Here is a 12,108-nt window from a genome sequence, read left to right as displayed (position 1 = left end):
ATATATATATGAATATTAAGGCTGTGTATTGGCTAGAATCTGGCAATATGAGTATATGAGTAATATATCATGAGTTGGGGGTGACGATAGATATATCGCGACATACTGCTTAACATCAGGTTGCTAAACTTGCAACAGAGGGGTCTACATTTGTAATCGCTAGACAAGCTAAATCAAATGAACCAGTGTTTTTTTTTTAAAGAAAAAGGATACAGTGCCGTAGAAAATCGATACTGTATCGTGAAACAAAATATTGCAATACATTGGTGTATTTATAGTTTCTTGCACCCCTAATGACTATATATTTTATATATGCAATATATATGTATATAAATATATGTATAGTTATATATGTATATAAATTGTCAGTTTCTTTTGTGATATCACATTTGTGATATCTTTTTGTGCCGAGAATGTACCGTGACGGCAGTACTGCGGTACGTACTGAACTGTTGTCAGATATCATTAGATAGACTTTGTCTCCCAGGTGTGAAGGGGCCGTGGACCACATGGTCAGAGTGCTCGGTGACGTGTGGCGGAGGATACAGGTCTCGAACCCGCGGGCCCATTCGGGTTCACGGCACGGCACAACAGTTCAGCGCCTGCAATCTTCAGCCCTGTGGTAAACCGAACACCACGCACACAGTTTCGATCACTGGATTACACTTGATACTTTTACTTTGATTATTTATTTATTTATTTATTTTTTACTTCAGGTGACAGCCAGGCTTGTCCTCCGGGTCAGCAGTGGAGTCGGTGTGTGATTGGTGCTGTGTCCTGTACTGACGTCAGCATGGACCTAAGCAGGAACTGCACACCAGGTTGCCAGTGTCCGCAAGGCAGAGTGCAACAGGTGTGTAAAAAACCTGCGCTCACTCCTCAACTAAGAGATAGTATCTGTTCTTACCGTTCTGATCGTTCATCGTTCTCCCAACCCCCAGGACGGTGTGTGTGTGCAAGAGTCTGACTGTCGCTGCAACGTGGGGGGACGGCAATTCCAACCAGGAGACGTTGTCCCTACAGACTGCAATAACTGGTATCTAACAGTGAGAAAGTTGATGTGACTGTAAGATAAAAAAAGTAAGATTTATTTGAAATACATGTCGGTGTCTTTTATTTAGTACATGCAGAGCAGGGAAGCTGGTGAATTGCTCTGAGAACAGCTGCAGCGGTAGGAAGAACATATCTTTTATTGATTATTGAATATTGATCTGTTTTTGTTTTTTTTTTTTTAAATGGTGAATCACTATTACCTATTGGTCCCTGCAGCTGTCGGCCAATGGTCCGTGTGGACTCCCTGGGGTCAGTGTTCTGTGTCGTGTGGAGCAGGCCTCCAGTCTCGATACCGGTTCTGTTCAAGTCCCCGGCGCTCTGGGAGCGACTTGCCATGTCTAGGACCCCACAGAGAGGACCAGGTCTGCATCAACGTGCCATGTGACCGTAAGTGTATTGTGTGTCCTTTTTTTCATTCTTCTATTTTAAATTATGTATGAAAGTTTGGCAACATTTTAGAACTGTGTACTACACTGCTATCTATTGGTAGTAACTAGTAACAGCATATCAAGGCTAGAATATTAAAAAAACATAAAAATAAAATTAAAAATAATAATTTAAACAATATCATTAACAATTGAAACAATATCATCATTTTATTATTTTTTATTTTTTATTTAAATTATTAGCTAATATAAACATTCTGTGAAAATTCAAAACCACGTTACTTTTTCATTATAATATTATATAAATATTTGATATGCTTTTGTTTTTAAGCTTGTTTTGAGAAACAAATCAGAATTGGTGTTTGCATTTTAGAAGACAACAGAAGAGGTTTTTTTTGTATTGTATTTTAATAGCATTATGTCTTCATATATTATCTTTGTATATTGTTTACAAGTTACATAAAAAAAATTTTTTTCAGCCAGAAAATACTCATATCTGAGAAACTAAACCCTATAATTATTTTTTCACAATAAAATATTATTTTTATTAATATTTAATTATGGATATGGTTAACATTCTTAATAAATTAATATTTTTTATGTCATAATCTTTTCACCCTGTACAGGTGATGGTGGGTGGGGTCAGTGGAGTAACTGGACTGAATGCACCAAGTCATGTGGCGGGGGCATTCAGAGTCGGCGCAGACACTGTGACAGTCCAAGTCCAGAGGGGGAGGGAAATTACTGTGAGGGTCTTGGAACCGAGGTTATCACCTGCAACACGAACCACTGTCCAGGTCATTTTTATACACTCTTTAAACTGTAGATGTGCTCTTGTGGTGCCTAACTTTGACTTGTCATTATACACATGGTGACATTCCACGTTTTTGTCTCAGTCGCTCCATGTTCTAAGGTCCCAGGCACAGCGTTCAGCAGCTGTGGTCCGTCATGTCCTCGATCCTGCGATGATCTGGCAGTGAGTGGGACTCTCGAAACACGTTAACATTTCTTTATGAATTATTACTGAAATCAATACTCCGGTGATGTCCTGCTTGTGTCTGTCAGCACTGCGAGTGGCAGTGCGAGCCCGGCTGCTACTGCACGGAGGGAAAGGTCCTGTCCGCCAATGGGACAGTGTGTGTAGAGAGAGAAGACTGTCCCTGTCTGGACCTCAGCACTGGACAATGGCTAGAACCAGGAGAGAGCGTAGAATCCCAGGACGGATGCAACAACTGGTCAGTTCGGTCTTATACACGGACGCAGGTCAAAACATTTACAGAAAAATGCCAAAGCAGAAGAAGTAATTTTGTTGTAATTCATGTTTCAGCACATGTGAGAGTGGGAGGTTGAACTGCACCAGACAGACCTGTCCAGGTAAGTCACGAATATAAACACAGAATCATTATATTTGCTTAATATATATAGTAATATTCAGTTTAAAATACATTGAATATACTATTAAAATGGTTTATATATTATATGTTATATGTTTATATATATGTATTTATATTAACATCAATATATATAATACCATACCATAGTGATCATTGGAGTTTCTATCAAGTGAATGGTAATAATAAGTAACAATAAAAAAATGTTACACTGTGCAAAGAGACACTTTACAGTTACACATGTATTTTCAGTGTCAGGTGGCTGGTGCGAGTGGTCCGAGTGGACTCCCTGCTCCAGGACATGTGGGGCTGAGTCAGTGTCCCGCTACCGGAGCTGTAGCTGTCCTGAACCCACGGGCGGAGGAGCAACCTGCTCTGGAGAACAGGAAATGCACAACGCGGTTGGCGTTCAAATCCAGAGACAGCCTTGTCCTGTCATTTCTTTCTGTCCAGGTAAAACAGCCCTAGAAGTGAAGTGTTTCAGTTTAACCTGAAATACAGTACAATATATAACATACATTAGTTAATACATAAAGGTTACATACCTATGTATTTTTTATTATGTATTTTTTAATCACTAAGCAGGGTGAATCAGGGATAACAGTGCAGCACTAATCAATTATTTTCAGTAAGTGAATCAAATATAATATAATATATATATATAAAATATATAAATATAAAAATATATAAATATAAAAATATAGAGATAGAAAATTTTTGGTCCCAGTTATTTGAATTTTGTACTACAAATATAGTTGAATTTTTCTTGACACTCAAATAGCACACATATAACAAAATATATGTCCAAATCAAAAAGTCGGCTGCCAGTTGCTGATCGCTGCTTTAGTAAATCGTAATAGTGCGAGTGTAGTGTGGTTCGTTAGTCTGTTTCAGCTTACAGCAAAACATCTGTTCCTCTGTTTCAGCTTACAGCAAAACATCTGTCTTCCCCGTTGCAGTTTATTTTCCCTGGTTCCCTTATTTTATTTTTATCTTCCTTCCTTCTGACTCTGTAGTCCATGGTTCATGGAGTCCATGGTCAGTCTGGTCAGACTGCGATGGCTGTGCCGGTTCCTCCACACGCACCAGAGAATGCAATAGCCCTCCTGCCATGTTCGGCGGTCTGCCCTGCCTTGGGGAGAGCAGACAGAGCCGTGGTTGCCATGACAACATCACCGTCTGTTCAGGTCAGTACAGGAAAACAATGGGATCACATGCTGTTCGGTATAAATGACAGGCTTTTGCAGGGAAAGTGTTAAAGTATGGCTTTAAACGAAACTTTCCTGTTCCTCCTCGAGCCGGGGTTCAAAACCCCTGGCTCACAGGCAACTCTCGGGGCCTCCGACTACCCACATGTGGCCCGCAATTACATCTTAGTATGTTATAATTATCATGCACCCCTACTGAAAAACCTTTATGCTCCTTGGGCCAGACAGTGTGTTGGAACTGTGGGTTCGGAACATAACGAAAACGTGATGTGAACGTACCGAACACAATTTCTTGTGATCTTTTAAGTTCATTTTCTCTAACATGTGTATCTAATTCTGCTCTACTTAAAGACTGCGAAGGAGGCCAGGTGGAATGGGCCTGTGGGAAGCCCTGTCCACGGTCCTGTTCGGATCTCTACGGTGACACCATGTGTCTGGACTCCTCCGTGTGCAGCCGGACTTGCGGCTGTCCCGGTGACATGGTCCTGCAGGATGGAGTGTGTGTAACCAGGGATGAGTGTCGCTGCAAATACCACAACAGCTCCGCTACTGGTTAGACCAAAACTCTAAAACATAAGAGATGATCCTAATTGTGACATTTTTGTCTCTGCCTATCACCTTTCTCTTCTGTTTAATCTAAGGAGGCCTAGACTCCAGTAACGCTTCATGGGCGTGGCCTGGTGGAGCGGACTGGCAGTTTGCAAATCCAGGAGATAGTATCATCAGTGACTGCATAAATTGGTACAATGCAATTTTTAATTCTATATTTGATTTATTTTTTTCTTTGTCTGTAGTTTCATTCTAAGCCAAACCACAAATTAATTTGTTTTTTTCATCTAAAAATTTACACTTTTGGAGTAAAATCCATACGAAAAAAATCCATAAAACCCAACACACGTTATGGAAACAAGAACGTTTTTAAATGTAACTTTGGTTTAAATGGGTGATATAATAATATAAATATAATTAGCTTATTTTAGCCCCGTCATTTAGCCGCTCCTTTAAGATTCTTTAACTAATTTTCCATTCATAAAAAAAAATTAAATGTTTCCACAAATTGTCATTGACAATTCAACAGTTTTCACATCAACACATCATAAAAGTTCCAGCAATAAACTGCCACTTTGAGACTCGATCACTATAATCCCTAGCCTGTCAGAGAAGGTGACTCATCAAATTGAATGCAGTTTTCACTCTTTTATTTAGTTCCTGCGAGGCCGGAGTTCTGCAGTGTGAATCAGTTCCCGGGTGCAACGTTGATGGTGGTTGGAGTCAATGGGCAGCCTGGGGTGATTGCTCACTTCCTTGTGGACGAGGAGTGCAGTTTAGGAGACGCCAGTGCAATAATCCGTCTCCTCAGAGCGGTGGAAGAGGCTGCCTTGGAGCTGCCGAGCAACAGAAAGACTGCAACATCCACCGGTGTACAGGTGCTTTTTCGACTTTGTTCATCCATCAAGTCATGATAACCCAGATATAACAGACATTAATCTGTATTTAAATTACACAGATAGTGTGTAGTAAAAACTAGGGATGCCCGGTATTAACTTTTTGCCGTTATCCGTTATCCGATATGCTGATGTTGTCCAAGTTGTGAGGTACAGACCGTTACTGTCATACGCAGCCATTTGCGTTGGAGGACTTCAAAACTATGTTTAGGTCACATCATCTAAGTTAAACCCAGGTTATCGGGTTTTCCTTATCGGACGAAAAACCTATAACGATTTTTATCTATATTGCGTAATAAAGCTAATATCGCCGATAATATAAGTTATATTATACTTTAATAATTATACTTAGTAAAAACTGATGTCTATCCTTCTGTTTAATGCATCGCAACAAATCGACTGTTATTTCAGTCGTTGCCACCAGATGGCAGACATCATGCACCAAATTTTCTTCGAAGGTTTAGGTTTAATCTTGTACATTTTTTTTCGTATATTGTGTTGCCCAAACATTCTACATCCAACCAATACTGTACCAAATTCTGAACCTATTTTTGGCCTGTGAGCCAAAATAGTGTTCCGGTGTCTTTGGAACTCTCCCTCCAGCTTTGTGTCAGTATCAGTACAGACACTATTGAGCAGAATAGTGCTGGGCTGTAAGCACAGATCCACCACCTTCATACTCACTGTCTTTGATAATTTGGACAGAACCATAAACACCAGTAGCCAGGTGGTAGGTTCCTGTCTGTGCTCCTCCTGTTCCTCCATCTGCTTCCATTAAAGATTGATGAATTTTCTCCTGTTCGTATCGACGCTCCGTGCATGGTTCAAACTTTAAACCATTTTTGCAACGGCACTTGCTAGGTGAAGGTGGTTCACCTAGACCCAATCTACCTTTGTGTGTGTGTGTGAATACTGTATGTGTGCACAGCTTGTGCCAACATTTCCTCATATTCATTCATACCCATATTCTGGGACAGGATGAAAATTTACTGCAAGGACGAAGGATGTGTACAAAAATGCGAAGGACAACGGGATGGTTAAATATTCAAATAGTAACATCTAAAGTTCATATGTTGATGTATTTACCTTCATATATAAACTTCATATACACGCAAAAACGTACGAGGATTAATCACGATTATTCACAATTAATCGTGATAAAGCTAAATAAATCAACATTCCTAAAAATGAAAAAACATATGTTGTTATTTTGCTAAAATACATAGCAGGTAAAAATTGTGAAAATTGAACAAAATTATTACGGTAACCAAAAATTGACTTGTCCTCAACAATGTTAATCAGAACATCATCTGATTGGACAATCCGTCAGTCAGTCTATTGGCCCAAAACTAGCTGAGGCTGGTCTGAGTCCATCTTTGCATCCCCAAAAAAACTATGACCTCAGCCAAAAAAAACACAAACAACTATGAATGTATCCAGCAACAACAACAATCCAATTTTTTTTTCTCTACCATTGTCCTTTTAGAGTCAGTTGGCTCTTGGCTACCGTGGTCCAAGTGGTCCAAGTGTTCCGTAAGCTGTGGAGGAGGACAACAGTCCCGCTCCCGTCTCTGCAGCTCTCCACCCTGCAGCGGCCTCATTCGCCAGAGCAAGATATGTAACACCCAGGTCTGCCTTGGTAAGTCCAGTAACTCTTCGCTGTCCAAAACATCATCGACATTTTTTTTTATAGCAACTCCTTGGTAAGTCCAGTAACTCTTCGCTGTGCAAAACATCATCGACATTTTTTTTTTTTTATAGCAACTGTGACTATTTGTTCTTTGCTCTTGTGCAGAGGTGGGCTGCCCACCGGGAAGGTTGTATAGAGAATGTGAACGATCCGAAGGCTGCCCATTTAACTGCGCTCAGATCAGTGGTAGAGAAGGCTGTTTCTCAGATGCCTGTGAGGAAGGCTGCCACTGCCCTCTGCGCACCTACCAACACCACGGCCTCTGTCTGCAGGTGGATGCTTATGTTATTATAATAACAATAACAACGCAATAGGGTTCCATTATGCACATTTCTAAAAATGCTATTTTTTTGTGTGTCTCAGGAGTGTCCGTGTCTGGTGGACGGGGAGTTTTTGGCGTCTTTACAGAGCGTCTCTGTCGCACCGGTGTCGTCTGCTCTCTACAACATCTCTGAGGGAACGGAACTGCAGTCTGGAGACATCGTGGCTCATGAATGCAGCATATGGTGACTTTATTATTGTCCAGCGTCATTTCATATAGTCTTTTACTGCCCCCAGTGGCCGTTTGGAGGTTTTGCGGCTCCTCCAATATGTGTAAAATCTTTGGCTCTCGTTCCGATCGACTCAGTCCCAGCCCACATCCTGACAGTTCTCCCTGCTTTCTCCCTCCAGTGGTTGCGAACATGGGAGGTGGAATTGTTCCCTGGAGCACTGTCCTGTTGATGGAGGCCTGTCACCCTGGGGACCATGGAGCCCTTGTTCTTTGTCCTGTGGAGGACTGGGTCTGAAAACTCGATCTCGAGGATGCACCCGACCTGCCCCAGCTCACGGAGGCAGAGATTGCCCGGGACCACGACAGGAAACCACTTACTGTCAGGCACCTGACTGCCCAGGTACAGATTGTTGTCTAGCTCAGCGGTTTTCGAATGGGGGAGGGCCGCCACCAGGGGGCACTATGGGGCTTCAGAAAATTAGAAGGGAGAAAAGAATTTATTTTTATTTTTATTTAAAACATTTTTCACATTTCACAAACATTTCAATGTTTTCACAGTGATTATTGGTCCAACTCAAGAACCACTTTTACCAGGTAATTTGAACCTAAGCCTTTGTTGTTTTTCCTCTTTTTTTTTCTTGTACAGAAGTCAGTAAAAATCTGATGATTGTTGGGGGTTTTGTGCTGTTTTTGCCAAGACGCTTTGTTTCCTTTGACAGTAGACTTCATCTTTCCACTTTTCCTCCATATTTCCCCATCTATCTTGTTCAGATGAGGACGCCGGCTTCTCTGCCTGGTCCTTGTGGAGTTCCTGCTCGAAGACCTGCACTGATGCTCAAAGTCCAGCCACAAAAGCCCGCCATCGCCAGTGTGTAAAAGCTCCTTGTTTCGGAAGCTCTCACCAAGAGAAGGCCTGTAACCTTCCTCAGTGTCCAGGTTTGAAAATTGGATTCTTGAAATAAATATTATTTGTACTAATCCATATATCATTAGTATTTTTAAAAAATTTTCTTAAGATAATAATAATGTAGGTGGAACTATTAAATAACAACTGCTCATATTTTAAAAATAAAACACAGTACTACATTGAGAGCACCACAAACCTAGTTTTTTCATGAGCCAGGCAGACGACAACAACGTTAAATTATTCATAAATACTGACCAAAATGTAATAAATGAGCTGCATTCACCCTGACTAACAAAATTTAATCTCTTTAAAGTTGGTTAAAAGAATGTGCTATCAAATGGTTCGTTTCGCAAACTGCATTTTTTTTAGCATAATTTCGAATAACTTCGAGTGGTAGTAATTTAAACTCAAAAAATCCTGCTTGCTGTGTATTGCAATGGTACACAAAAATATTTTAAAAAAAGCAGTGTGAAGGAGTGTGATGTAGCATTTTGTAACCTATAGAGATGCTATGCTAACAGTATAAATGTTGAAATTAAGAAATGTGGCACCAAAGCATCACCTTCAAGTGTCCTATACTGTTTCCAGATGGAGGAGGAGCTTGCGTCGGACCTGATTGTGCAGAGAGGAACTGCACATGGACAGGGTGGGGGGAGTGGAGCTCCTGTTCACGATCCTGCGGCGTCGGTCAGCAGCAAAGGATCCGAACCTTTCTCTCCCCTGGTACCAACGGTTCGTGGTGTGAAGACATCCTCGGGGGGAACCAGGAGCAACGCTTTTGTAACATCAAGCCTTGCAGAGGTCAGTTACAGCAGTTACAGGGGTCACCAACTATATTTGTTGGGAGTCTAGAATTTTGCTGGACAGACACATTGGGGACCAGACACTCAAATAAAATGAAAAAAAAAATCACATTTTTATGTAATATTACTATTTGATGTTGACTTTGGAATCCAGTTGTAGGCCGGATTGGACGCGTCAGCGGCCCGGATTTGGTACATGAGCCACTAGTTGATTATCACTTTTATGAAAACATGATATAACTTTTTTATTAATAAAAAAATTATAAAATGTTATTAATTTTTATCAATACTTTATATTATTATTATTATTATTATTATTATTATTATTATTATTATTATTATTATTATTATTATTATTATTATTATTATTATTATTATTATTATTATTATTATTATTATTATTATTATTATTATTATTATTATCAGTAATAATAATAATTGTAATTAAAAAATGAATTACCTGAAAAGGTATATAAACACAATAGCAATAAATACATGGTTTTAAATAATTTAAAACATTTTTTTAGCTTATTTTCCCCTGAATACCTGTTCAGTTGTTTCTTCTTCATGTGCGACATGCTTCAAATTTATGAGAAAAAAAAAAAAGTTTCTGCGTCTGAGCAAGTGTGTTTGTTTGTTATAGTGGACGGAGGATGGTCCAGGTGGAGTCCTTGGTCCCGCTGCGACAAACGCTGCGGTGGCGGCCGCTCCATACGCACCCGTTCCTGCTCAAGCCCTCCGCCCAAAAACGGCGGGAAAAAGTGCGACGGGGAGAAGAACCAGGTCAAACCGTGCAACACCAAACCCTGCGGTGAGAACGAAATTCTCACTGTTCTGTGTACGGATGAATGTAAATGAATTCATCTTGGAGCCAATATTTGGTCTTTAAAAAGTTCCCTGTGTTGTTTTAGACGAGACAGGTTGCCCCCCGGGCCAGGAGTTTGTGTTGTGCGCCAACCAGTGTCCGCAGCGCTGCGCAGACCTTCAGCAGGGCATAGAGTGCCAGAGCAACGCCGAATGTCAGCCTGGCTGTCGCTGTCCTGAAGGTACTGAGATTGCCATTTTTTATAGCCAGATAAGCCACTGTTTGTGTTTGTCAGCGCGACGGTCTGACTCCAGAAAAGGTCCCGGACCTGCTGCCTGTGGGCAGATAAGCTGTATTTATCTGGATGTTTATTTAAATTATTTGCGCGCTGGTGGGTTGATGTAACGGCCTGTGCGCTGTTAACACCAGATAGACTATAAAGACTCCGTTTTTACCAAGTGTCTGAAGAACATTAACATACATCTGCCCTTAGCGATGACAGCTTTTATGCTAATGTTTGCCTCTCAATAACTCCGCAGAGAACAGTCTGCAAGTCCCCACAGTTTTCGCTGTGATTTGTAGCGCCTTCCTGCTCGACGTTTAGTTTCAGCCCGTAGCTTTTTTTTTTCACTTTTCCTATTAGCCTGATTCCCAGACGCAACAGGGCAGATGTTTCAGCCTAAAAACATCAACTGTGCGCCATCTGCCCTCCTCCAAACAGCAGACAGGCGTAGTTAGAGAGTAAATGAATCCTTAAATTCAAAAGCTGGTGAGTTACATGCTGTAAAGTATTAGACCTCCGTCTGTTCTGAGCAAGGCATCGACGGAAAGGCCAATTGATCAGGGGATTTACACGCACGTGTAAATCACGTTTTTCTATAGTATATATTTGATGTTTATCTTGGAATTGGACGATTTGGTGGACCAGATTTGGCCCACGGGCCGCAAGTTGACGATCACTGTGATAGAGCATTAACAGAAGGAACGATTTGTTGATGTATTATTATGTATTGTAAATAATAATAATAATACATTTTGTTTCATAGGCGACTTTCCGTCACCGTATGGACACCTTACAGTGATTATAAAGATAACAAGACAGCATTAAAAAATAATCAAACATTAAATTTGAAGAACACGAAGTTAAAAAGCAACAGCGGAATATCAGACAGAGAAGGCAATTTTAAACAGATGAGTTTTAAGTGCAGACTTGAATTGTGGTAGTGAATTGATGTTACTCAAGACGGGGGGTAGAGATTTACCCCATGGTGGTGAGACGGGCGGAGGGGACAGTCAGACGAATGGAGGAGGATGATAGTCGGTGAGGACATCCTGGATGAGATGTCCTTTTGCTCGTGAGCGAGCGGATGTTGAGCAAACCAAAGTTGACGGTGGTGTTGTCACATCTGGGAGGAGCGTCAGCCGACCGGGCCAGGCAGGCTAGCACAGAGGTGTGGACTCGAGTCTCATGACTTGGTCCCATGACATCAATTTGATGACTTTAGACTCGACTTGACAAAATGTAAAGAGACTTGCAACTCGACTTGGACTTTAACATCAATGACTCGTGACTTCACTTGGACTCGAGCCCTTTGACTCGACAAGACTCGATACTTTCTCCAAAACCCAAAGATTATAAAGTCGAAACAGAAACGGCAGGACTTGGGACTTGACTTGACACTTTTCAGTCTTGACTTGGATTCGACTCGGACTTTGCCTATTTTGACTTGAGAGTTGATTCGGACTTGAGTGCAAAGACTTGAGACTTGCAAAGCAATGACTTGGTCCCACCTCCTGGGCTAGCACACCGTGGTCAACGACCCGGCCAGCGTCCTGCTGGGGGGCGACAAGAGGTGGACTAGATGGACCCCACTAGTCTCGAGGTGTCATCATGGACGCTCCGGCGATGGACGCTCCAGGGGACGCA

General features: G+C 41.3%; 1 protein-coding gene across 1 annotated transcript in view; it reads left to right on the top strand.

Moving 5' to 3' along the window:
* Nucleotides 1-12,108, top strand: part of sspo (SCO-spondin) — a 69,444-nt gene that overhangs the window by 17,928 nt on the left and 39,408 nt on the right. Inside the window, 19 exon segments of the mRNA XM_025054676.1 lie at nucleotides 488-622; nucleotides 717-947; nucleotides 1,330-1,440; nucleotides 2,066-2,236; nucleotides 2,336-2,415; nucleotides 2,505-2,674; nucleotides 2,767-2,813; nucleotides 3,847-4,017; nucleotides 4,390-4,590; nucleotides 4,680-4,754; nucleotides 5,245-5,465; nucleotides 7,279-7,445; nucleotides 7,488-7,679; nucleotides 7,846-8,066; nucleotides 8,225-8,260; nucleotides 8,438-8,602; nucleotides 9,162-9,374; nucleotides 10,020-10,187; nucleotides 10,288-10,422. Of these exon segments, the coding sequence (XP_024910444.1) occupies nucleotides 488-622; nucleotides 717-947; nucleotides 1,330-1,440; nucleotides 2,066-2,236; nucleotides 2,336-2,415; nucleotides 2,505-2,674; nucleotides 2,767-2,813; nucleotides 3,847-4,017; nucleotides 4,390-4,590; nucleotides 4,680-4,754; nucleotides 5,245-5,465; nucleotides 7,279-7,445; nucleotides 7,488-7,679; nucleotides 7,846-8,066; nucleotides 8,225-8,260; nucleotides 8,438-8,602; nucleotides 9,162-9,374; nucleotides 10,020-10,187; nucleotides 10,288-10,422 (2,910 nt within the window).

Source organism: Cynoglossus semilaevis, chromosome 3, assembly GCF_000523025.1.
Source record: "Cynoglossus semilaevis isolate Cse_v1.0 chromosome 3, Cse_v1.0, whole genome shotgun sequence".
Taxonomy (NCBI): domain Eukaryota; kingdom Metazoa; phylum Chordata; class Actinopteri; order Pleuronectiformes; family Cynoglossidae; genus Cynoglossus; species Cynoglossus semilaevis.
This window is presented reverse-complemented; position numbering and strand designations above follow the sequence as displayed.